The 24,966-nt window shown below is 38.0% G+C and overlaps 1 protein-coding gene across 43 annotated transcripts in view; it reads left to right on the top strand.

Moving 5' to 3' along the window:
• PTPRD (protein tyrosine phosphatase receptor type D) overlaps nt 1–24,966 on the top strand; it is a 1,096,207-nt gene that overhangs the window by 884,055 nt on the left and 187,186 nt on the right. For all 43 annotated transcript variants that reach the window (XM_072152314.1, XM_072152279.1, XM_072152402.1 and 40 more), the window contains one exon: nt 112–280. In XM_072152314.1, coding sequence (XP_072008415.1) covers nt 196–280 — 85 coding nt within the window. In that variant the 5' untranslated portion in view covers nt 112–195. The remainder of the gene's footprint in view (nt 1–111; nt 281–24,966) is intronic.

Here is a 24,966-nt window from a genome sequence, read left to right as displayed (position 1 = left end):
TAATGTAAAAATGGGCTAGCTTTACAGTGTGTTGCATGATGACCATGTCACATTAATACGCTATAAGGATTCTAGTCTTATCTGTGCTTCATTTATTTTTTGTCTTTCTAGGCTGTGAACATACTGCACTAAAACGCATTAAGTGGGTAGACTCCAGTTGGCTTTGAGAGCTGGTGAAATCAAGCCTTCCTAAGCATGCAGGTGCCAAGCTGTCAGATGATGAACTTTGCCAGGCCAGTGCTGGTACTTCTGTGCTTCCTACTCCATGCTGATGCTGAAAGTAAGTCTCGTGCTTTGTTCTCTTTAAGGTCTTGACCATAACGAGCAGTTTTGTTTTTGGTTGGCAAACTTTGAGGGCCTTTGAACGGGCCTTTTTATGACAGAATTCTAAAAACGCTGTGGGAACCTAACTGGCTCTAGGCCACCCTCTGAAAATGACTATTTACATGACTTCTTCAATATTTGTAATGGGCTAACTGTCTAAATGTGCGCCCCGTACTAAGCAATCGTACTTTGCTTGTCCCCCTACGCTACACTACAAAGCCAAGCTTTACATAAAAGCTGTGGAGAACTGAATGCAGCTCAGCTTGCCAGGCCTCGCAGACAAAAGGGGCGCAACATTAGTTCGGTATGAAACGTTTCACGTTATTCCACTATTAGTATTGCTAGTTGGTTATTCTCGGCATACAGCCACTGGGTTGCCAGCTGTTGTAGAACTACAACTCCCAGCTCTTAGCAATTTGTATGGCAACAGCTGGAAAGCTATAGGTAGCAGATCACTGCCATAGACTAAACAAAATCACACTGAGTGGACTGTAAATCCTGCTTCTTTGAGCAGTCTATGGCAGCTGCCGCAGCAGTTGCCATCGAGTAGTCCATGCACTTTAAGAGGTTCTTTGGAGCACATGCTAGCATGAAGGAGATAAAGATTATCAGATTGACGATAGGGGAGTTCATGACAACTGCCAATGTTTAATAGACTCAGTAAAGGAGACAAAATGTAAACAACGTAAGCCGCCCCATTTTTTAGATTTATCACCCTTTGCAAATGATATGCAAATTACTAATAAGTATAGAGTGTATAGGATAAAGGGAAAAAGATTTACTGTATATGTAACCCTGGGTTTAAAATGTGTACACCTTTTCTATACACACACAGTTTATATAAATGGATAAAAGATAACATACATTTATCTTTATATTTCTCTTAAGACAGCAGGCCAGAATTTTTAACCAACTGCTCTTTAGATTTAGTAAGAACAGGGATTACAAAAAGGGTTGTCCAGGAACAGGGTTTTTAAAAAACAGGACCCGGGAAGTGAGGGTTGTATAAAAAAAAATGAATGTGTGGTGTCGCCTATCACTGTGAGCCTTGGTTGGTATACAGCGGGTCAGCGGCAGATTCATGTTTAAAGGTGTGCACCTATTACAGTATGCTATCGCTGAGCATGTGTATACACTCGGAGGTCGATGATAACAGGCAGGACTGGTGTCAGGGTGACAGGGGTGAGTATAGCCCATTTGTCATTTTTATACCACTGGACATGTGAATTTAAAGACCCCTGATCCCGGGCAATCAGTTCAAGGGGGAAAATATTGAAAATTATAATCGAGAGAGTGACAGAGTTAGTTTGAGAAATTCCTTTCTAGTATCAGGGGTAATAGCCAAGTACTGACTTATCAACTGACACCCAGCTATCATCCAACTATAACATAATACTCTGAGGAGGTGACTGTGTTCATTTACACAGGCTTGCAGGTATAAAGTATGGGCAGTTTGGCTACAGGGCAGCTGCCCAAGTTCATGTGGGCTCTGTCTGATGATAAAACATCCCTAATATCTTCTATGTTAGAAGCAGCCCATTGCCGATGGCCAAGGAGACAGAGTTTCAACTTCAATAAAAAGGGATGGTATAATTGTGCAAACACACAGAGCTACGACATTGACCCACTTTAATTATGAAACAGATTTATAATTAGTCTGCAATTGGAAAGGGTTTGTTGACTCAGTACATAACATTTATTTGAAGAGCATATGAAAGCTCCCTATATTAAGACAATTTGGGACAATAGAGATTAGAAGTGAAAATGTCACCTCTAATATGAGGTGACAAGTTATAGAAGAATGTGTCTAATTCATGATCATTACAAATAATAGGGTTAAAGGATTCCTCTCAGACCAAATGTAGTTTGCAGTTGGAAAAAATTTTGGACAACAATAACACAGGGTTGTATGAGCTTACTCTCCAGCTTGTTTTTAGATTTACTGTAAGACTGTTGTTGCAGGTACTGGATGTCCAGAAAATATCCTGCATCATCCGAATCTAAATAATATAACCCATGCATTATACTTGCTAAGCATTTGTCGCTCTCTTCAAACATGACTTCTAGAAAGTACACACAAACACTTTAACATCTTAATAGAGGATACACTTTGACAGGGACTGGGCTGCGGGACAACAAAAAAAACCATCAATGGGGCTCAAGGGGCGCTTAAAAGTACCCAGCTTCTTCAGCTCGGAAGTCTAATAACCCCTGAATTATGCTATGGAGTTTTCCATGAGTACTACTGCTGCTTGGTTGTTGCCTTCTGACATGCTACAATCAAGAAAGGGTTAGAGATACAGGTAGTTTCTGACTTTGCACTGGAGTTTGGGAACTTCAGAGTTTTTTGAACATATTGCTCACTATAAGGAGACACCCTGTAGTCTGCAAAACAGCACTTTGCTGTCCCAAGAGTCCAAGCTTTACTTTTTTCTCTATACTGAATGAGTTGATATCATAACCTTGGAAGCACTATGACATTTTACATGTTGTCTCACACTCTATGCATGCGTATAAGCTTATAAGGTGAAAATAAGTTAGGAGAAGGTTTTATTACCAGAGAAGTATATGCCAGCTATTTTAGGCTCATGAAATAAATTGATTGTGCAGTTTAAGTAATTTGTTCTATTTCCAATGCCTCTGACATAGCCTGTGTAACCAGGGCTCGACATCTAGCATGTTGTTGGTAGTAGACATAATTACAGTACTGAGTAAAGGTCAGCAGGCACGCACTACAGCAGCTTTCCCTGTAAATCCAAATTGTACAACATTGATATTTTTCTACAATTTGTGGTGTTTGGGCTGTGCTTTTTATTACATTCACAGTTACATTTTTTTGATGGAAATTAATTTAGAATAACCATTTTCTAATTCACTGAATTTAGAGCATAAAATAGACAAAACTGATTTTATAATTGCAATGAAACCTCTCCAAAGCACCTCTACGAGAAGACCATCCCTATCATTGAGACTAGGCTTCCTTTACTTGTATCAAAGATATCAAGTAAGGCTGTTTGATAAAATAAGGTAGATGACGCAGCAGTGCAGATAAATCAGAATGTAATGAATGGTAGGGGTCTTGGGCTATGAGTAATAGGTGCAATTAGGGTAAACATAAGTAAGGACAATTGATAACTCTTTCAATAGTACTAATCCAAGCCCAAACCATGTGATAAAAAACTATTATGTTAAAAGAGTTGGCCATTCTTTTACATAAGGTACCCATGTGTCTTTGCTAGAAATGGACAATATTCATCCTTTTAAAAAACTCCTTCATCTGTGTGAATAGTGCCCAGGATCCTAAACAAAGCCATGTTGACTCCAGTAGATAAATAGGAAGATAGATAGATGATCCAGCACCGTATATACTTGAGTATAAGCCGACCGAGAATAAGCAGAGGTACTAATTTTAACACAAAAAAACTGGAAAAACTATTGACTATAGGCTGAGGGTAGGAAATGCATAGGTCCCAGCCTACCCCCAGTATACAGCTATCCAGTGCATGCCCCCCAGTATACAACCTGCAGCCCCTGCCCCAGTATACAACCTGCAGCCCCTGCCCCCAGTATGCAGCCTGCAGCCCCTGCCCCCAGTATGCAGCCTGCAACCCCTACCCCCCAGTATACAGCCCCTATCCCCGGTATACAGCCTGCAGCCCCTGCCCCCCAGTATACAGCCCCTGCCCCCAGTATACAGCCTGCAGCCCCTACCCCCCCAGTATACAGCCTGCAGCCCCTTTCCCCCTAGTATACAGCCTGCAACCTCTGCCCACAGTATACAGCCTGCAGCCTCCTGTCCCTAGTATACAGCCTGCAGCCCCCTGTCCCTAGTATACAGCCTGCAGCCCCTCACCCAGTAAACAGCCCATGCCCAGCCTATAAGAAAAAAAGTGTACTCACTGCCCGATGCCCTCTCCCCGGAAGGTCCTCTTCTGTTCAACGATGTTCTGGCTTCGGCTCCGTGTGGTGCCGTCGCTCGAGCTGTGATATCATCGGCTCTCTGACTTTCTAGTGTGTGCGCCACCATCGGCGCACACTGTGATGTCTGCGAGCCGCTGACAAGGAAGACATGTGAAGGAAAGGAAGAGTAATGCAAAAGGTGACAATGAGAGGCTCCCATCCTCGAAGTTCTACAAGCTTCAAGGGATCCAGAAACATAGGGGGGATTGGCAGTGGGAAGATTGACAGATTTTTGATATTGTTTAGAAATATTGTTTATTAAAAAGTGATATTCTAGTACTAGTATTAGTATTGCTAGTATGACATGATTTTTAAGAGAAATTACTTCCCTTCTCCCACATCTTCATGTATAAAAAACATGACATTAGCCCCAAAAAACACAAAATATTGAACCCAATTTATTATAGGCTTTCTTATACATATGGTTTAGTTATGAGGGTTATGCAGTATAAACCATATTAGATGCCTGCCCAATACATTTTTCGGGTAGGCAAAACTGGAATTACTGTTTCTGGTGTGAGAACAGTATTTAGAAACTGTGTTGAGGCAGTGAACATACATGGCAGTCATCCAAGAACCGGATAGCATGCCCTTCCTAAGGAGCTGTTTCTCCATTTCTCCTTTGCTCTGGGTTAATTGTCTAATCTCCTTCAAGAAAATACTCCCCCAAACCATTGGTGGAGGATTTTATGTAGCTGCATGATATATTATCCTTTATACTAGACAGATTGCATCATCACAAGGGGGTTCATAAAACATAGGACTGGTTCCAATAAAAGTCCTAGACAGTTTGTAACAGCTGCTCAGCCTCCAAGAAGCGATTATATCTTGCCATTGCTAGAGAGCTGTAATTCTTTACAGTAAATATAGATGCATTAGGTTTCTTTTTATTGCAACTGGATGACATCACTCTTTCCATTTTACTAAATGTATATATATATACACACAAAGAGAGGAATAAAGCACCAGTCAAGGATCTCTGGGATAGATATATGCTGGCCTTAAAAGAGAAATAAAAAACTGATATAAATAACACATAATACAATAGTAAACTGTAATGTATTATTCTATAGGCAAGCCCTTATAGGCTCAGGGCTCAGCTTTAGAGCCTTCAGACCAACCTGCTTTCTTACTTTAAAACAATTTTAGTATGTCTGCCCCAGTGTAAGTATAATGCATCACCATAAAGAGAGGCACATATCTGTATTTTAATAGTGAAAATGTGCCTAAAATGAGTAATATGGTAGATGTTCCCAATATTCTGTAGAAAACATAATGAGACATGTCCATCCCAAATCATCCAAAGGTTCTGCTTGAGAGATTAAAAGAATTCAGAGATGACATTGTGATCCATACGTCTATGCATCATTGCAAATGGCATTTGAGCTACAGGAGGCATATGTTCCATTATTATAAATGACCTTAACAGGCGGTAAAGCGTGTATTCACAGAGACACAGGAATCCACTGGAAAATGTCTGTATGGGCGGTAGTTCTTGCACGTAGTATGATTGATTCAGACTTTTCCATATGACTTTCAAGTGTTAATACAAACATGATGCATATTCAGTAAGCACAATGAGTGCAGGAAAGCCATAACTGTATGTATATGGCCGGGTTTCATGGGAGCTGCTGAAATTGCTGGCGTTTTCTTTTAATTTTCTGAATTAATGGGCCTCCAGCGGAGCAGACATAGCCTTGCTTGCGTTTAAGGATCTGTTGTGTCATCAGGGACAGGCATATGTTATGAACGCGGCGATTCTATTAATACAGAAAATGTACCTTCAAATCAGACACATTCATCATGAAAGTGGAATTGTCTCAGTTACATCTGGCTTTTAGTTCAAGAATGGCAGATTTGTTGAGCTGGTAAAAATACTTTGTTTTTCTCAATGGGATACATTCTGAACAGGGAAACTGCATATTTTCATTTGAAGTATCTATTAGTTTACCGAGCGCTTGGATGACATCCTTAGCCTGCTGCACATTACTGCTGGTCCCTAGCCTATCATCACATCAAGATCATTTAAAGTGTGCGATCGTCTGCCGTGACAGGCAGAGTATTTAAGATGAGACGAGCAATCCTTTGTCTTATTTCCAGAACATGGTAGAGACGTATGAAGCATGTTTAGCTGGTGGCAGGTGTCAAATGTTCTGTGTCAGACCTGACAACATTCTGGTGCTGTAAGCTAATAGACGATTGCTTAAAGGAAACCTACCACTTCTGACGGTAGGTATGAGATACAAACACCGGGCACCAGCTCAGGGTGAGCTGGTGCCGGTGCTTAGTCTCGTTAGTGTTAAAACCGCGGTATCGCGGTTTTAACACTTTTGAAACTTTCTAGCAGAAACTGCTTCGGCGCTGCGCGCGATCGTGCGCGCGCAACGCCTGCGGCGTTTCCAATGTAGGCGCGCGCACGATCGTGTGCACGAAGCGCCGAAGCAGTTTCTGCTAGAAAGTTTCAAAAGTGTTAAAACCGCGATACCGCGGTTTTAACACTAACGAGACTAAGCACCGGCACCAGCTCACCCTGAGCTGGTGCCCGGTGTTTGTATCTCATACCTACCGTCAGAAGTGGTAGGTTTCCTTTAAATGTGCATACACCTAGCCATCTTTTTATCAAGTGTCTTTGCTGCAAATGCAATACATATACATACTTATTTATAGTTACCCATTATGTCCTAACCCTGCCACTATGACACTGCATTGTTTCATTTATATTAAATAGAGAACAAGTACCGTAACTTGCTGTCAATGCAATTCTCTAGCGTATAGTAAATATTTTAGTGCCAATTTAGAAAGCTGTGAGTGGTACAGGGAGTACAGTCCATGTGAAGGCCATCTTTTTCAGTGTGGCTGCAGCTTCACTGACCTAAACCTCCCGAATTAATGGCAGCTCTGGTGTCCTTTACTCACAGAGTTGTGCAGTACAGCACAGTAGAAGTTGCAGTTCACAGTGCAGTTGGACTGGAACATCATTAAAGGGGTTTTCCACGAACAAAAGTTAGGCCATATCCACAGGATATCAGTGATGAGACCCCCACAGATCACGAAAACAAGAGGTCCGATGGGGTCCCACGTACCTCCGTAGATCCCCTAGTTGCTCCGTCAGACTAATTGACCACTCTGCTCGACTAATCTCTATGGAGCTGATGGAAATTGCTGAGCCCCGTGCTTTTCGATCTCCGTCAGCTCCACAGAAATTAATGGAGCAGAATGGTCATGCGCGATCGTCTGCTCCATTAATCTGACAGAGCGACAAGGGATCCGTCTGAGGTAAGTGGGACCCCATCGGACCCCTCGTTTTCGTGATCTGTGGGGATCTCATCACTGAGACCCCCATTGTTCAGCAAGTGGATAGGGCCTAACTTTTGTTCGTAGGAAAACCCCCTTTAACCACTTTCATCAAATAAGTCAGGCTAAGCAAAGCTGTAGTTGGTCTGGAAATGCACAGCATATTTCCCAGGCCGCTTCTGAACTTCAGAATCGCCCCATAGGATGTGCTTGCATGCTTATTGGGGCCTGGAATACAGATTCCGACATTTAGCATGATGATAAACACTTTCTCTACAGAATCCATATTAAGTCATTGGTGCTTGTTGGGTGCTGTTTGTTTTCTGTTATGTAACAGGTTTAACGCTTTGTCGTAAAGCTACAGTATATACTATTTATACTGGCACTGCTTTGTTTATATATAAAACATGTGAACATTTACTTTCATGGTATTTAAGAAATGTTGCCATTATTCAATAATTATTTTATGTAAAATATGACAAAATAATGAACTTTATTTGTATTTAAATGTGTTGTTTTATAAAAACAGTAAAAGTCACTAAATGACTGAAGGTGTTGAACTATGCTGGTTATCATAAATAAAAAGAGATATAATGAAATGGCCTACTAAAATGGTCACTTGCAAAGATATGTCATGGACCATATGACCAAGTTTCAGTAAGATTATGGCATCTTAGGTGCCATTAGGGCAAAATAATAGATAGAACTAATGTCAGCTGGAGAGGCACATGTGATTCCAAGCCCCTGGTTGCTTAATGCTAATGTATTTGCTCTGTCAGCATTACCAATGTTGCAGATTTGTGAAACTGACTTAAAAAAAGATCAGTCTTTATTTCCCAAAACAACCAATCAAATCACAGGTTATAAAATGAAAACTGTGACAAGTCTTCTTTAAGCCGTCCTCCCTTTCACTTTATACCCCAGATAAAAATGACATAGTCTTTTATATGTGCTTGCATACTGTCTGTTAAAAAATATGTCATACGTCTTGTTTTTTTTATTACTTGCAGAAAATACAGTTCTACTGAGTATTGCTGTTATAATGTTGGTTCTGTGCTCTTTTCTCCCCACATTGATTCGGTGCAGAATATGGCTATACAATATTACTGTCCTGATACCTGAGGCACAACAAATGGGTTATTTTCTGTGATGAATTATAGACACATGAAATGGAGTCCTTTATATGGTTCCAGGGCTCCAACTTTAATCAGACTATCACTCACTTTCATCATGTAGGTGGCCAAGCCATGGGCCTATGACAATGACTAGTGGCATTACAACCTCTGGAGAAGCTTCCCCTATTCTCTTTACGATAAGATGTTTCCATATTTCCTCATATGTTTTTCTAGGAGCTTTTGACCTTATCAAGTTATACATTATATAGTTATTATGAGTATATTTGTTTAATGGATTGCTGTAGGTATGACAGAGGTAAGTGACACATAGAAAGGGAATTTAGGTACCAACGGTGTCTGCCAGAATAATACTGTACATAGAGTAATACTCGCTAAATTGTAACATTCAGTCCAGATCACTACTGTACATAGAAAAACAGATGAAATCTAGCTCACAAAGCAATCCAGAATTTTTATAAAAACATGATGATTCCTTTATTTCATTCTTTCATTATTTCATTCATCCATGATAAATAAGGCGTAGAAAACGCACAGCCACACCTCACGGTCTACGTATTTCTGAAACGGGTAGACTGTGAGGTGTGGCTGTGCGTTTTCCATGTCTTGTTTATCATAGATTTTAAAAGAAATTATCATGTTTTTATGAAAATTCTGGATTGCTTTGTGAGCTGGATTTCATCTGTTTTTCTATTTGTGGACTTAAAACAAAGTTAATCCATGCTCCAATCTAACAGGAATGACTGGATAGCCCCCAGGTGAGCTGACTCTTCTCTCTATTCGTACTGCTGTACATAGATCTAGCTAAATTGTAACATTAGGTCCAGAACACTACTGTATATAGAGTAATACTTGCTAAATTGTAACATTAGGTCCAGAACATGACTGTATATAGAGTAATATTAGCTAAATTGCAACATTAGGTCCAGAAAACTACTGTACATGGATTAACATTGGCTACATTGAAACATTAGGTCCAGAACACTACTTTACATAGAGTAATACTAGTTAAGGGCTTATTCACACAATTATAATGTGTCCAGATCATGGCCAACATTGAGGTATATGGCACCTTATCATGATAAGGTGAACACACGGTGTCTCACCACACTGCAACTGAGCCGAGTGACCGCATCACTCAATATAGGAAATGTATTTGCCGTTGCTCATCTTTCTATGAAGAGGGGAGGGGTGAAAAGCACACAAACCTCCTCCCTCCTTTTGGGCTACTATGCCCGGGTTCAGGCCCAGAACATTATGTTCTCAAATAATGGAAAAAACAGAGGGTGGAACGGCACCGTGTGAAAAAATAGGAGGGTGCAGGTCTTCGTCGGGGTCCGACAACCCCGTTAGTCGTAGCAGTAAAACAACAAGTGAAGCAGCACTCCGTATGGTTAAAGTGAAGAAGTTTTTTATTCCACCATGGATGAGGATGCAACGTTTCGTCTTGCTCTATGAAGACAAGCATAGTGATCAGTTGTCAGTTGTATAAACTGATCACATCAGTTGTATAAATACAAAATATACAATAATAACCTTGTATTATTGTATATTTTGTATTTATACAACTGATGTCACAGATGCCGGTGATTATCTCACCTGACTATTTAAGTCAGCTGATCGCTGACTCACTATGCTTGATAATGTCTTCATAGAGCAAGACGAAACGTTGCATCCTCATCCATGGTGGAATAAAAAACTTCTTCACTTTAACCATACGGAGTGCTGCTTCACTTGTTGTTTTAATGTTCTCAAATAATATATAAACAATAAATATTGTAAATAGTCTCCTTAGTCAGTTTATTTAGTCAGAAGGTCAGTGCTTTCTCTCAAACCATTTTCTAGTGCTTTTTGAAGTGTGTTTTGGGTCATAGGCCTTTCTGGAAGACACATGACCTTTGAGGGAGACCCAGCTTTCTTACACTGGGTTTTTGGTAGTCTTTGTTGGTAGTCTTCAGACTTCATAATGCCATGCACACAGTCAAGCAGTTAAGTGTCAGAGGCAGCATAGAAACCCCAAAATATCATGGAACCCCTGCCATGTTTGACTGTAGGGACTGTGTTGTTTTCTTTGAAGGCCTCTTTTTTCCTGTAAACTCTATGTTGATACCTTTTCCCAAAAAGCTCTACTTTTGTCTCATCTGACCAGAGAACATTCTCCCAAAACATTTTAGGCTTTTTTATGTTTCGGTGTAAGAAGTGTGGTCTTCCTGGGTATCCTACCATACAGTCCCTTTTCATTCAGACGCTGACAAATAGTACGGGTTGACACTGTTGTACCCTCGGACTGCAGGGCAGCTTGAACTTGTTTGGATGTTAGTTGAGGTTCTCTTTCCACCATCCACACAATCTTACGTTGAAATATCTTGTCAATTTTTCTTTTCCGTCCACATCTAGGGAGGTTAGCCACAGTGCCATGGGCGTTACACTTCTGGATGACACTGTGCACGGTAGACAAAGGAACATTCAGGTCTTTGGAGATGGACTTGTAACCTTCAGGTTGCTCATGCTTCCTCACAATTTTGATTCTCAAGTCCTCAGACAGTTCTTTGGTCTTCTTTCTTTTCTCCATGCTCAATGTGGTACGCAAAAGGACACAGGGCAGAGCTTGAGTCAACCTTAATCCATTTCAACTGGCTGCAAGTGTGATTTAGTTATTGTCACCACCTGTTAGGTGCCACAGGTAAGTTATAGGTGCTGTTAATTACACAAATTAGAAAAGCTTCACATAATTTTTCAAACAGTGCCAATACTATTGGGTTTTTATGTTTGGTGTGGAATTATATCCAATTTGACTTTTTGACAATTCTTTTTGTGGTTTTCTATTGAAGAAAAATTAAATGAAGATAATAATACCAACAAAGTTCTGATTGCAATCATTTTTTTGAAAAAAATAGTATTATTTGACAAATTGCAGGGGTGCCAATACTTTTGGCCACCACTGTACATATTTTCCATGTGTTCATATATATTCACCACTAACCAGTTCTAGTGTCCTTAGTGTTACAGACTATGAGCAAATGTTACCCTGATTATATCTGGACCCGGAAAGGCAAATTTTGGCACTGTCAGATGTGTTTATCCTACAAGACTTTTCAATAAGTACATGTCTGCCAATTGGTGTGTCAGCATAAGAGTTTCATCAGCCTGATTGCAGCCAGTCAATTGTCCTTCAGACAAGTTAGATGTTTGTTCCAAATGTTTACATGCAATGTAAACTAACATAAAATGCAATGAGCACTTATGTAGGAAGAGGTTCTATAACCTTCCGACTGCAGATGATCATTCCATACACATGCAATTTTCAACACAATTTTTCGACTTGAAACATCATACTTTTGCCAACTTGTCTTAAAGGGCTGGAACTAGCTGCTATAGCCTACGTATATGTTATGTGTATGGACAACTTATGGAAATTGACCCTTTTAATTGGTAATGATTTAACTCATGCATGTACAGCAGGGATAGCAAGTCTCCAGTTTTGTGTATAGACATTTGTATGTCTAAGCCAATGTAGCTCTGGTGCAATTCCCAAAATGTGCACTGAGGCCAAATGCTAACAGTATGGTACTAATCCAGAAAGGTGGATTAGTTATGAGGGAAATCTTTAAATGACATAGATTGACAATGCAGAATGTAAAACTGATATGCCGTCAGTGGACAATATCAAGGACACATTCTGTGTGTATTGGATTTCAATGGAGTCAGCTTCAGTTTGCTTGAAACTACAGCAAAGAGAAGCAGAATTCTAGACACATCCTCATATTGGTGATTTACCTTTTCAGTTATTGCTTCACATTAATTCAACATTAGTTTCATGTTTGCGACTATTAAATGTGGCAGTTAAATACTTAATGTAGAATGTATTAGCGGTTTGCAACATTGTGAACACAGCAAATGAATGAAAGTAAAGCAGTCATATGTCATGCTGTAATCTGTTTTAGAGGAATTCACAGGCATGGGAGGAATAAACAAGGCAAATAAACACTTCACATGCGATATAACTCTAGTAAATTGCTAGTAATATAAAACCACAGACGCAGAAATGAGACGGAGTGTAGGTACCACAGCAAACTTTAAATAAACCTGGGACAAGTTCCTTTTTCATTTTCCTATTTAGGCCTTTACATTCTTACAGTTTAGATGTCTCCAATAAAGTAACAGTAGGGTATATCTAAAGACATAGGGGGAACCGCTGTACTACTAAGGTCAGACAAGTCTCTTTTCTTTTTTAAATACAGATGTAAGAAACATAAGTCTGCCGTCGTGTTTAGAAAAAAAAAACCTTACCTTTGTCCTTACTTCCAGTGCACCTCATGTCAACGCTGCCCTCTATAGAGACTCAGTGGTAACATTACGGCATTACGACACACCCACTACAGCCTGTATTGTGGTGAAGCGGGTGTGCGCTTGTCAATGTGACATCACTATTGAGCCTCTATATAACTAACAGAGACTGGACATGATGAGTCACTCTACACTTCCGGTAAGGACATAGGTAAGTTTATTAGTTAATAATAAAAAAAAGTACTAATTCCAGACATTGGTTCAATATTTACTACTCTAGATCCTGTTGCCTCTCCAGACATGTCTTGTCTAGTAGACCCTTATATCTTCCAAAAATAACAGTGTTGCAAGATCATAGCTTAGAATTTTACTAATTGTGTTATGTCATGGAGAATATAGGCATCTACTAGAATTCGCATTTCAGGAGAGCTGACAGGTCCGATAAATAACAAGACAACCATTGCCATAGTGGGATGTCAACTTGTAATTCTAAGAAGATGTTTGCTTACATAGTCTTTCTGTGGTGACTTACATTCATTGCATATTGTCTTTGGATGGCTTTGGTATTTGAGCAGTTGAGGTCTGTTCAGTAATTTGGTTTTTAAATTAAACTCCTCATGGAGTCGGAAATTACTTGTAATGGGAACATTAAGCATCTCCAGGGACAGGTCCTTTTGTCATGGCCGTCATTATATTTTTACAAGTGGTTGGCCTCACAGGAGTCTTCATATCAGACATTACAGCATCCTCTCTTGGGAAATACCTAAATTGAAATATGTCTGCATTGGGAAATTATACAAGTGCTTACTGTAAAGGTAGGGCAACACCTCTGTAAGTAAATCTTTCCAAAGACTATTATTGTGGCTATTTCATTGACAGGATGTGGACAATCTTAGAATGTACATATTATGTTTATAGTTTAGTAGTTTAATTTCATGTACACTACTACTAATACTACTAGTCTCTAAACTAGACTTTATGTATCCCCTGTATTTACTGATGGTAAAAGAGATATGGAATTTACTATAAACTGCCCAGAGTGTGAGGAATACACATCTTCTTTTCCACTCCATAGTATGTTATTCCGAACATCATTCTCCACATGTTTCCTGCTATTGCACTCTCTGATAACAGGATATGGTGGAGGTGACGTAACATTGATGATGTGACATTGAAGAGAATGGTGTGAAAGGGGAATACTTTCCATTCTCAGACCATATAACAGTTTTTCAGTACGCAGTCGAAGAATATTTCTGAATATTCAAACTCAGTACTGGAAACTACTCTGAGTTGTCTAAATCCTCCACTGGCTGCTGCTGTACCTTTACTGACTTAGCTTTGACATTCACAGAATTAGCTTCAGTCAGTTAAGGTGCAAATACAATGTTTCCTGTTTCATATTGGTATGTAACTTGAAAAAATCTGAAACTGCAATATTTTAAATAATCCACACAGTTTATGGGATTTTATCTACCCTTCATGAAAATTTCTTGGATGAGATTTCCATATAGCATATAACAACTGCAGCTGGTCTGTGTAGAAACGGTTTGGTCTTCTTCCTGCAGTAAATGAGCAGCTGGTGTGCTTTACTCAATACTATTTACAGTATTTACTCAGGAGTTACTATTTATTTCCTATATCATGTTTAATGCCAACATTATCTGAAGCACTGTACACAGATTGGCATCAGTCATTGTTCTCATTGGGTCTCACAAGCTCATATTGGATCATGCACACATTAAGCAAGTTATCCTATAAGAATTTTTCTAGTGTAAATTGTCTGAAACCCTTATAAACACAAATAAAGCAAACAATGATTTAGTGTTTTGGTGAAATATGAGGCTACTGTATTCCTAAATACATTGTCACATTTTTGCCCAATAATACTAATTTAGAAACTTACTAAAATCTAAGATTCATTACTCTGACAATAGGATATGTAATAAAAAAACAAAACAAGTTTGTGATTTGACCTTCAAAGCTCCAGCTTTATTTATTATCAGTTCCAAAGAAATGATCATGATTGAATCCAATGAGACCTCATATTCCTTGTATACGTTTTTTTAATAAACTACCTTCGTTTATTCTAACTGATGTGATAAAAATTATGATCAATGCAGTCTCAGGTTCTGGGAACCAATATAAAAAAGGATGGTGCAGTATGGTGGCTGCATCACGCTCCTTCTCTAAAGTGGAAACGGTAGTATTATTTAGTATTATTATCATTTTGTGGGCCAGTCTTATAATTGTAACCTGCGCTGGGTGTATTTAAAGACTCTGAACTTTAAATAATAATGGCGTGTCCAAGAAGGTCCCGCATCCAAGAATCAAAATTGATACCAACCAGTGAATGGCATACATTATTTTTATGACCTGTGCAACCTTTCTGATGCTAGCAATTGTGAGTTTATGGTAAGATTTGTAAATCGATCATTAAAAGCTTATTAAGGGGGTTTTCCCTAGTGATAGTAACAGAATAAAGATCATGTCAACCCCTTACTTTACAATTTTACTCAGTTTTATTGCTGTTTAGCTCCTATCACTCTATAAGCTGGTCAGTGCAAAATTCCAGGGTGTGGGACTCCCTAAGCAGACACATTATTATCCATCTAGTTCTGTGGGGTGACAATGTGGTTAGATTATCAGGGTACAGGTGTATATACACTTTCATCTGGCTTCTGACATTGTACTAACACACTGACACATATAAGGAGAGATGAGACAGATGAGAGAGGATATGCACAAGATGTCTATTACACAGAGTATGACAGACAGAGGCTGACAGACTTTTACACAATCAGCACTGTTACATCTCACAGATATTTCTCCCCCTTCCCCCGGATCACTTAAATACTAATCTACTTTTGCAGCTTCTCTGCTCACAATGTGCTGGCAGGAAGTGAATCAATGTATGTGTTACGGTGAGCTCTGTGCAGGGGGCATGGCTATAGGCTTAGAGCAGAAAGAGACAGAAATCTCAGCAAGCACAGCCGCTTCACATAAATTCAAGATGGCTGTCCGAGTCAGAAGTTACAGGGTCATGTCTAGGGGCAACTGAAATAGTGTACCACAGGACTGATAGAGACATGTTTGACTTATATCTGTGAAAGTTGTATTTTTGTTAATAACAAAAAATTAGAGAATGTGTTATTTTGTTATCCTGCGTACATATAAGAAACTTGTCTTCAACGGAATACCCCTTTAATATTTTTAAACATTTCACATAGTTAAGAGCTCCAGGATGTGCATTAAGTATAGATTTCTTTAAGATAAAGCTCTATTAGTACTGCAGTTATGTAGTTCCTCTCACATTCTTTGTGATCCGATTTTATCATTTTCACGATATTCACATCCAGAAAATTATTTTCACATGGATAACAGGTCTGCACCTTTATAACTTCCTGTAGAGCGTTTGGAAACAGCTGTCAAAAAAAGAAAATATCTGACACATGTTTTTACTTTGCCTTTATATTCCCCTTGTCTTTGCATTTTCTTCAGAGCAGGCAGGCATCTACTTGAGAAACACATGAGACAATCAATGCAAATTTTTCCAAACGGCACAATGAAGGAATGGTTGTACTCATGTTCGCTTTTTTGTCAGCATATGGCATGATGGGAATCAAAGGCTCTCTGTAATTACAATCTATAAAATGATTTTATTATTATTTTTGTGGTTGTGGCAAAATGAAATTGACAATCTGGCTCTCTAAATGAAAGTGTAAGCTGATAGCAATTGAGGCTTTGTGGAATGTGTTTTATCTCTTTGACTACTTAAAAAAAATAATTGCACCCCTATAGCACTTCTGCGCCATTAACAGCTGACCTCTAGAGGATATGTGAAGCTGAATTTGCTGATTTTTTTTGTTTAAAGGGGGGAGGAGATGGATTAAAAGAAATGGGATTTAAGTACAGCACAGTACATCTGTTCAATGTCTGTGAACTCATTTCCGAAATGTAAAATTGCATTTGATCCGTATAGTCTAAAGACTTTTACTACAAGTAATTTGATGTTGCCTTGGAGTAAATGAAAAGAAATGTGTTTGAATTTAGGTAACGTAAAAATGGATTTGTAATTTTCTTGTTATGTTCTCCTATGAGAACCAAGACGGTCACTGCCAAAAAAAAAGAGCGTTCAGTTAAATGCAAGTTTAGATAGTATTTTTATTGTAAGGAATGAAACATCTGCACTCTCTAGATGTATCTATCTGTGGTCAGAGCATATGTTAGAGAGGGTTGCTGTTACTACGCCAAGCTTACTAAGTGTCAAGAGCTATTGTTGTACTTTACCACCTGCAATGTGTATTGTTTAGAAATACGACTTCATCTTCCTTACTGCACGCTTAAAGCACCCTTTAAGTGATTTGCACCTTTTGTGTGCCTATTCCAATACCAGAATTTTGAGTGCGATCCATACACAGAAAAGTATTGCGGAACTCAATACCGTTACAATACTTTCAAGAAAAGAAAAAAAGTATTATCTGAATGTTTAGGGTCCAGTCACATGGATTTAGAAATGCAATACAAATATCTGGGGTCGGGGCATAGCCTGTTCGCATTTGCATTTCCGTTGAAAGACATGTGATCAGTAATGGTCAACCATTTATTTGCCTGAAATTGCTACAGCTTTAGTGCTGTATGACAGTGTAGTATATGTGATGTAAAGGTTGTCCTGGCAATGTTAATATAAAATACTATTCTAAATAGTATCATTTAGGGCTCATTTAGATGGGTGTTTTCAATGTCCATGTACAATCTTTTTTTGCGGATGGCAAATGGACCAACTGTTTCGTATGTGTCTGTTCACATGTCCACTTTTTTCCTGGATGTGCATGCAGTGAGAAAAATAACAGCATGCGTTATTTTGTCTCGCATGCAGACCACGTACATCCATAGAAGTCAATGGATCCGCAAAAAAATGCACTGCACATGCATGACATTGGCAAGCAGAGTGTTTTTTCTTCAAATGTTGCTAGGCAACCAACAGCGCAGGGCAAGAAGTAGATTAGAAACCCATCAGATTTTTTTGCGTATGTGAAAAAAACGGATGGCTTAAGGATACAATATGGACTGATCACAGACATCATTTCTGCAGTTTTTGCAGATGAGCAGCAGCCACGCCCATCTGAATTAGCCCTTATTTTTTGTCTTATACATTTTTTATTCATTTAATTTACCTGTTTTATATGCTTAAAATATTATAATCTCCATAATAATAATAATCACCATAAGCTCAATAATAATAATCATCTCAATAATAATATCCATAATGATATCCATAATAATAAGTATAATAATAATCATCTCAATAATAATAATAATAATAATCATCTCTTTTATAATAATAATCACCTCCATAATAATAAAATCATCTAATAATAATCACCTCAGTAATAATAATCACAATAATAATCATATCAATAATAATAATAATAATCATCTCAATAATAATAATAATAATAATCATCTCTTTTATAATAATAATCACCTCCATAATAATAAAATCATCTAATAATAATCACCTCAGTAATAATAATCACAATAATAATCATATCAATAATAATAATAATAATCATCTCAATAATAATAATAATAATAATCATCTCTTTTATAATAATAATCACCTCCATAATAATAAAATCATCTAATAATAATCACCTCAGTAATAATAATCACAATAATAATCATATCAATAATAATAATAATCATCTCAATAATAAGATCCCTCTCTATGTACCAGTGCATGGAGCTTGTGTCGCAATGCAACAGGGCTGCTCTTAGTTACATGAAGTCCACCTGGCAGGTGAAGTGTGTAGGTTGTGGGTTCAAATCCCAGACTGGGCAAAAATTATTTAATTGAATTAAATTGTGTCTGGGAGAGATGTAGTGACCCATAAATGGACAGATGGGGAAATCTCCCTGATGACGTGGTCCCTGCTCTGCCGCTTAACCGACACAAGGATTCCCTGCCCGATGTCTGCCTTATGGGAATCCCCTGCAGACAGATACAAGGAGTCTGTACAACGGTAGAGGTCTTTCAAAACCGCAAGTAACAGAAACCCATTTTTGAACCGTTCTGACTTTGAAAGTATCGAACAAGTATCAAGATTTTGATGCATTGTGCAACCCTAATTCCAATGGTTATACAAAATTGGAGCAGTTGTTTTCTGCGTTACATTTGCTCTATTTAAGTAAGCAGGACAGATGTGCTTGTTTTAGTGCAAATCGGCTACATTTGCACTAAAAGTAGTTGCAAAACTAAGCCAGAAACCTTTGCATTATCTATATTCTTTCATGGAAAAAGGAAAGAGGTGCAAACAGGGAAAAAACTTATAAACACTAAACACATTTAACATGGCAAAATAACACTGATAAATAAGCACAAAAAAAAAACTCAGAGAAAGAAAAACTCCTTATGATAAATGACTCCCATTGTTGTTTTATTTCAATGAGTAAAAAAATGGCAACGTGCACAGAACACTGTACATAGGAGTGTTGTGATCGGATTTCACACAGGAGTGCACTAAGTCCATTTTTAACAGTTTCGTTTCTACTAACAAAACACACAATAAGGCATGGTAATATCAATCTCTAGGGCTGCTATCTAACACTGTCTACAGCTATGTATAGTGAAAAACTGCTGTTAGACTACCTGTAAGTGTATTTCCGCATAATTGGAAAGGTCCTGAAAAAATAAATCAATTTTGAGACAATGAATCAATAGGTTTTGTACCATTCAATACCTGAGATAATGTGCTTTAAATGACAAAATGTAAGCCCTGCGAAGAAAAAAAAAATAAAACCTTTGTCTCTTAAAGCAGCAATAATACAAAGGCTTTAAAGTAACTTGACTTTATGCCAACATTCATCAGAAGTTTTGTTCACTGATACATTACGTCCGATGGTCCCCAGAGCCAGTCCATTTTATTGATACACTGCCTTTTCGTACACTTGATCTCTGTGATGCTGGCAGACAAGACTATGTGGTGTTTAGACACTGAGGAAGGAAACAAAACGCTTTGCAGTGCTTTTAATTCTGACTGACCTAAAATGCAGATTTTCCTGATGAGCCAAGTGTATCATCAATTGAATTGCTCTTAACTCTCAAGTAAAAAGTTGTCCTGAATGAATTATAAATGAAGCATTGTGAAAGAAACTGGATTGTTCATTGGAGGAAGCTATGAGAAACGCTGAGCGATGTAAATGTGCTGAAGGAAAAAGGTACAGGAGCTTTCTGCATCTTTATATTCTTCTCATTTTCCCGTTATCTCATTCAGCCTTCTCACATCTCGTATTTCCATAGACAAACAGAGGCTGGATTGTCTTGTTATGGATGACCCAAGACCAGTAAAGCAAAATAATTTATGAGTCTATCAAACAGAAAGGATTTTGGTGACAGTAACAATGAGGCTTTGAAATTGTCATAAGATCTTTCATTTTAATCACAGTTACATCACAGTAGTCTTAGAATTACGATCTACAGAGATGTCTGAATTCATGATCTATTATTCAGACCACAATGGTTGCAGAACCTGATAGCCAAATCAAGAATGAAGAGAAGGATGAAGTTGGGGTTTAGTATCTAACGAGATTTCAATAAATGAGAATGCTAGACGTTTACTGCATGCCTGAATGAAATATTTTAAAAAACAGAGAATGTTCTTATTGTTTTGTGTTTCGATTTACATGCAGATGACATCCCTTGGTTACAAGCCACTGAGATCACTGACCAATTATTTCATGGGTACTGTAATTCATCAAGTGTAGATCCACTAAATCTGCAATCCCTCTGATATAAAACAAAACAAAACAACTAAAATAGTGTAGGGCAATATATTTGAGCTTAGAGGTGAATACAGTTGCATGCAATCTTGCTTTCTCAAGTAAATTTTGAAATAAGGGATGCCCATTTATTTCAGTGGGCTTCAATTTCTTTTTCTAAACAGTTATACCATGGTTACCGTCTCATAACAGTTAATGTTGGGGTCTCTAAGCTTTAAAACTGGGCATGCTCAACTTTTGTAAAGGAACTGCATTCTGAACTTGGATGATGTTTATCTTTTTCTGTTCAACAGTTCTTTAGAAAGAAAACAGTTGATATTTGTAGAATGCAGTAAAATAACATCTATAAGAACACTGCATCTCATGGTCAAAAAGTGATGGGCATTGGTACATCACATAGCAATCACTGGAATTTATCAGACACTTTGCAGGCCCCATTGTGTTACCACCATGCTCTGATGGAATTCTTTTAACTGGTACAATTCTTTGTGCTGTTTAACTGGTACAATTCTTTGTGCTGTTTAACCGGTACAAGCCATTTTATTACTTTTGTATAAATTAAAAAAGCACAGACAAGTTATAAAAGTGACCCTTGGCGGGGATCCGCCTTCTGGAACCCCATTGTTGCAGAGGAGAATTTTGTTTGTTCTTGGCATTAGAGCATGGTATGCTACACTTATCTTATTTTGTGAATCCAAAGAGAAAATAAGACTACATACAACTTATCAGTGACATTATCTAACATCCTGACTGTCATAATGTTTTGTGCTTTTTCTGACATTATTTGGTATCCTCAATATATTTCTTGAACATTTTGCATATGAATGTGACCATTGGATATCCCTTTATGTACATAGGTTCATTACAACTGCATGTAAATTAATCATTAAATTCCATCATTCTGTGACAAATGCATATGGCCAAATATTGTTTCAGATGGCTATTCATTTTTATACCTTATTGTTTCATTTTAACAAGGTGTCCACAGCCAAGTATGCACAGACCATTTTATTAGCTATTACGCCATTACTCAGTCCAAGAAAACTGTTGCAAAACAATTTAACTGCTAAAATCACCCAACTTGATTGTAACCCTCTTAAGACATAAAAGTGTCAGAGTGCTTAGAATTTAACCTGTGAACCAGAGTAGAGGGCTTTCAAAACAGTGGCTTCTGCTCTGAGTATCCCCTTTGCATATGCTGTCTTCGGGAATATTTTTCATATTGGGTCCCTCTTGAAGAGCCGCCATTGTCACCCAGATAGGAGAGTTACTCCACAGACTGGATCTTACTCTGGAGGATTACCATAGCATAGAAAATTTACATAACAATACATTTTATAGGTTGAGACAATGTCATGTAGCTACCTTATAAGGCAGCCGCCTTAACATCAAGCATGACTTTCAAGATGCCTAATGACATGATGTGGGGTTAAAGCCAAACCAGTATTTTTATTCCATAAGAAACCAATTCCTAACTGAAGACAGCATTGAGAGGCTATTGCCAAGCAAAAAGAGGCATTGTTTTCCTAGCCCCTCCTGGAAAATCTATTTGCAAATTTCCTAGAATCCCCTAGTGAAACATCAATGGCTAAAAGTCTCCACATGCCTACAAGGTACCCTTAATTGGCAAGGTCTCTATAAGGAGAACTCTTACTTCCTGACCAATAGCATATGAAGCATTTAACCCTATGTTTTATTGTGATTTTTAGTCTTAGTACCCATAGGAGACAATGAATCACAAGTAGATCTACTTTTAGAAAAATGTAAAATATTTAGCATCATGTTAATACACACCTTTATCCATTTATTGCTTTTACAATTCCAAAAATCATTTTCCAAGCAGAACAAGCCCAGTGTATAAGACTGCTGACTTTAGCATTACTGACACAACCGCTTGTAATTTTCTTGCGTTTCGGTGCTTGTCACGAGCATGTTAAGTGACAAACATGGAATGTGCAGCTTGAAAATGACTTACCTGGCAATGCTATTAAATTAGAAGCGAAACAGCTGTTACTATGTAAATTGAAGACATGCAAAAAGCATGGAGAATATGCGAATATTAAATGAGTAAAGTTTAAATATTAGCCTGCCTGAAATCTTTCCCGAGGCATCTGTGGCAGTCTAAATCAAAGCTCCCATCCGGCAGTAGTTGTAATGCGGTGTTTAAAAGAGATGTCCCAGAAAATCAAGGTGCAAATTAATCATACAACATTAATCATTTTGTTCTCTGATTTGTCCCACAGCAGTTTTTTCCTCCCATGCTAGAGTATGCTTTTAAGCATAATCTTAGTAATAATGAATATTTGCTAATGCAATTTTGTCAGTTGAAGTAGTGCCGAGTTCATGTTATTAGCATAATGGTTTATGCAGTAGGAGCGAAAAACCCATTATATAACTTGCGGTTGTTGATTATTTTTGGCATTTGATAAATAGTTGTTACCTTCTCCTAGAAGCAGTATGTTTACTTGCAATTTGTTTTCTATACTGGAAGGATGAAAGTAACTTGTAACTAAAATCCCTAAAATTGCTATATTATATTAGCACGTAGGGGTCATCAGTTCACATTTATATAGTGAGCTACATTGATCATTTGCCAATGATCCATCCCAAGCTACTGTGTGGGGTCCAGGAGATCAGGGCCCACTCAGCGGATATCCAGGGAAATAGTTATAAGCACTTTATGGAAATTTTTGCAAGTAAGTACAAAAAGTGTGGGATCCTTGTGTCCGTTGTAGGGCCCACTATATCTAAAAGCTAATTTATGATCAAACCCATAGCTTATCATTTGGGATCCATGAAATACCCCCGGTCTAAAGCCCTGAGACACCTGTGACTCACTGGGCTCCACAGTAAAAGACTGTATTCAGAGAAACAGTTTTGATGCAGTTTGATATGAATTTTGGAGAACTCCATGGGGTATGGAGCATGCGTGACAAAAAGAGAAAGTGTAATCATAATTCTGATGTAGCTTTCGTTGTCACTGAAGTGTTGATGGTCAGGGGCCAGCAGTTGCCAATCTGTGGTCTCTGCAGACCTTAGTAGTACGGCAACATCATCGGAGGTCACTGAGGCCACTGATTGTCTTGTAGACTTTCAGACCAAACTTTGGGCATATTTCTGAAAGACCAAATCAATTAGTTCTATCACTGATTCTCTATGTGACAACCAGCAATTTATGGGTTGAACCTGTAAGATCTCCATGCCATGCCATGAGAGATTTTGTTATATGTATATTAGCAATTTTCACAACAGAATAGAAATGAACAATTAAGTAGTTGCTGGCAGATTAATATAATTGATGCTTGGGTCCTGTTAGTCCATGTGTGCATAGTTTAAGAAAAGTTAACCAGCAAATGCAGTAATGATGAAATGAGCGAAGAAGCTCGAGCAGGGAATAGCATTGTAATGCACAGATTCTACTTTGCCTGGCATGACATGTGGAAAGGACGGTAAATCTTTCATTCTCACCCAGATGTTTGAAAGTGACAGTCTTTATCTTCAGTTACAGTGTTTCCTATTCGCAATGGTTATGTTGAACATGAAATGTCATTGCTCCGTAAATCATGTACCCACAAGTTTTACCTTTAATAACAAGATATCGTTCTTTGATATTTACACTAAAGCAACTCATCCTGTTGAATTGTAAGGCGGGCGGATGTTATAATAATGAGGAATGGATCCCAAAATTCTGTACAAGAAATCAAACACCAATAACATATTACAAGATATTATAATAATTTTAAATACTCATTCTTTCACTCCCTATTTTTACAATGGAAAAGAAGTAGAAACTTTTTGTCAACAAACCAAGTACCATTACAGTAACTCAATTATAAAGCACATTTTAAAACTTAATATATTAAATTTTGGTATAGATGTAATAATTTTAAAATTTTGCATGTATCAATAAAATGCCTCAAAATTTCCACAATAAGGCCACATAACTGGTTCACATGTTCTCTTTTTCATTTTGCTTTCTCTTTTTTTGTTCCAATTTTGCTGCTGCAGTAATTTTACTTCACAAACCAGATGTGCCTTTATAGTAAAGGGGATTTATATATTTAAAAAATCTTGAATTCTGCAGAACCATAATTTACTTATTGGAACAAATGTCTCTGGTAACTAAATGTTCTATAGATTGACATATTCAGAATTGCTAGTTACTTTGGGCCAAAGGCATAGTAATGTG

This window comes from Engystomops pustulosus, chromosome 1 (genome assembly GCF_040894005.1).
Source record: "Engystomops pustulosus chromosome 1, aEngPut4.maternal, whole genome shotgun sequence".
NCBI classification, from domain to species: domain Eukaryota; kingdom Metazoa; phylum Chordata; class Amphibia; order Anura; family Leptodactylidae; genus Engystomops; species Engystomops pustulosus.
The sequence above is the reverse complement of the archived record's forward strand: the minus strand, read 5'-3'. Positions and strand labels throughout refer to the sequence as shown.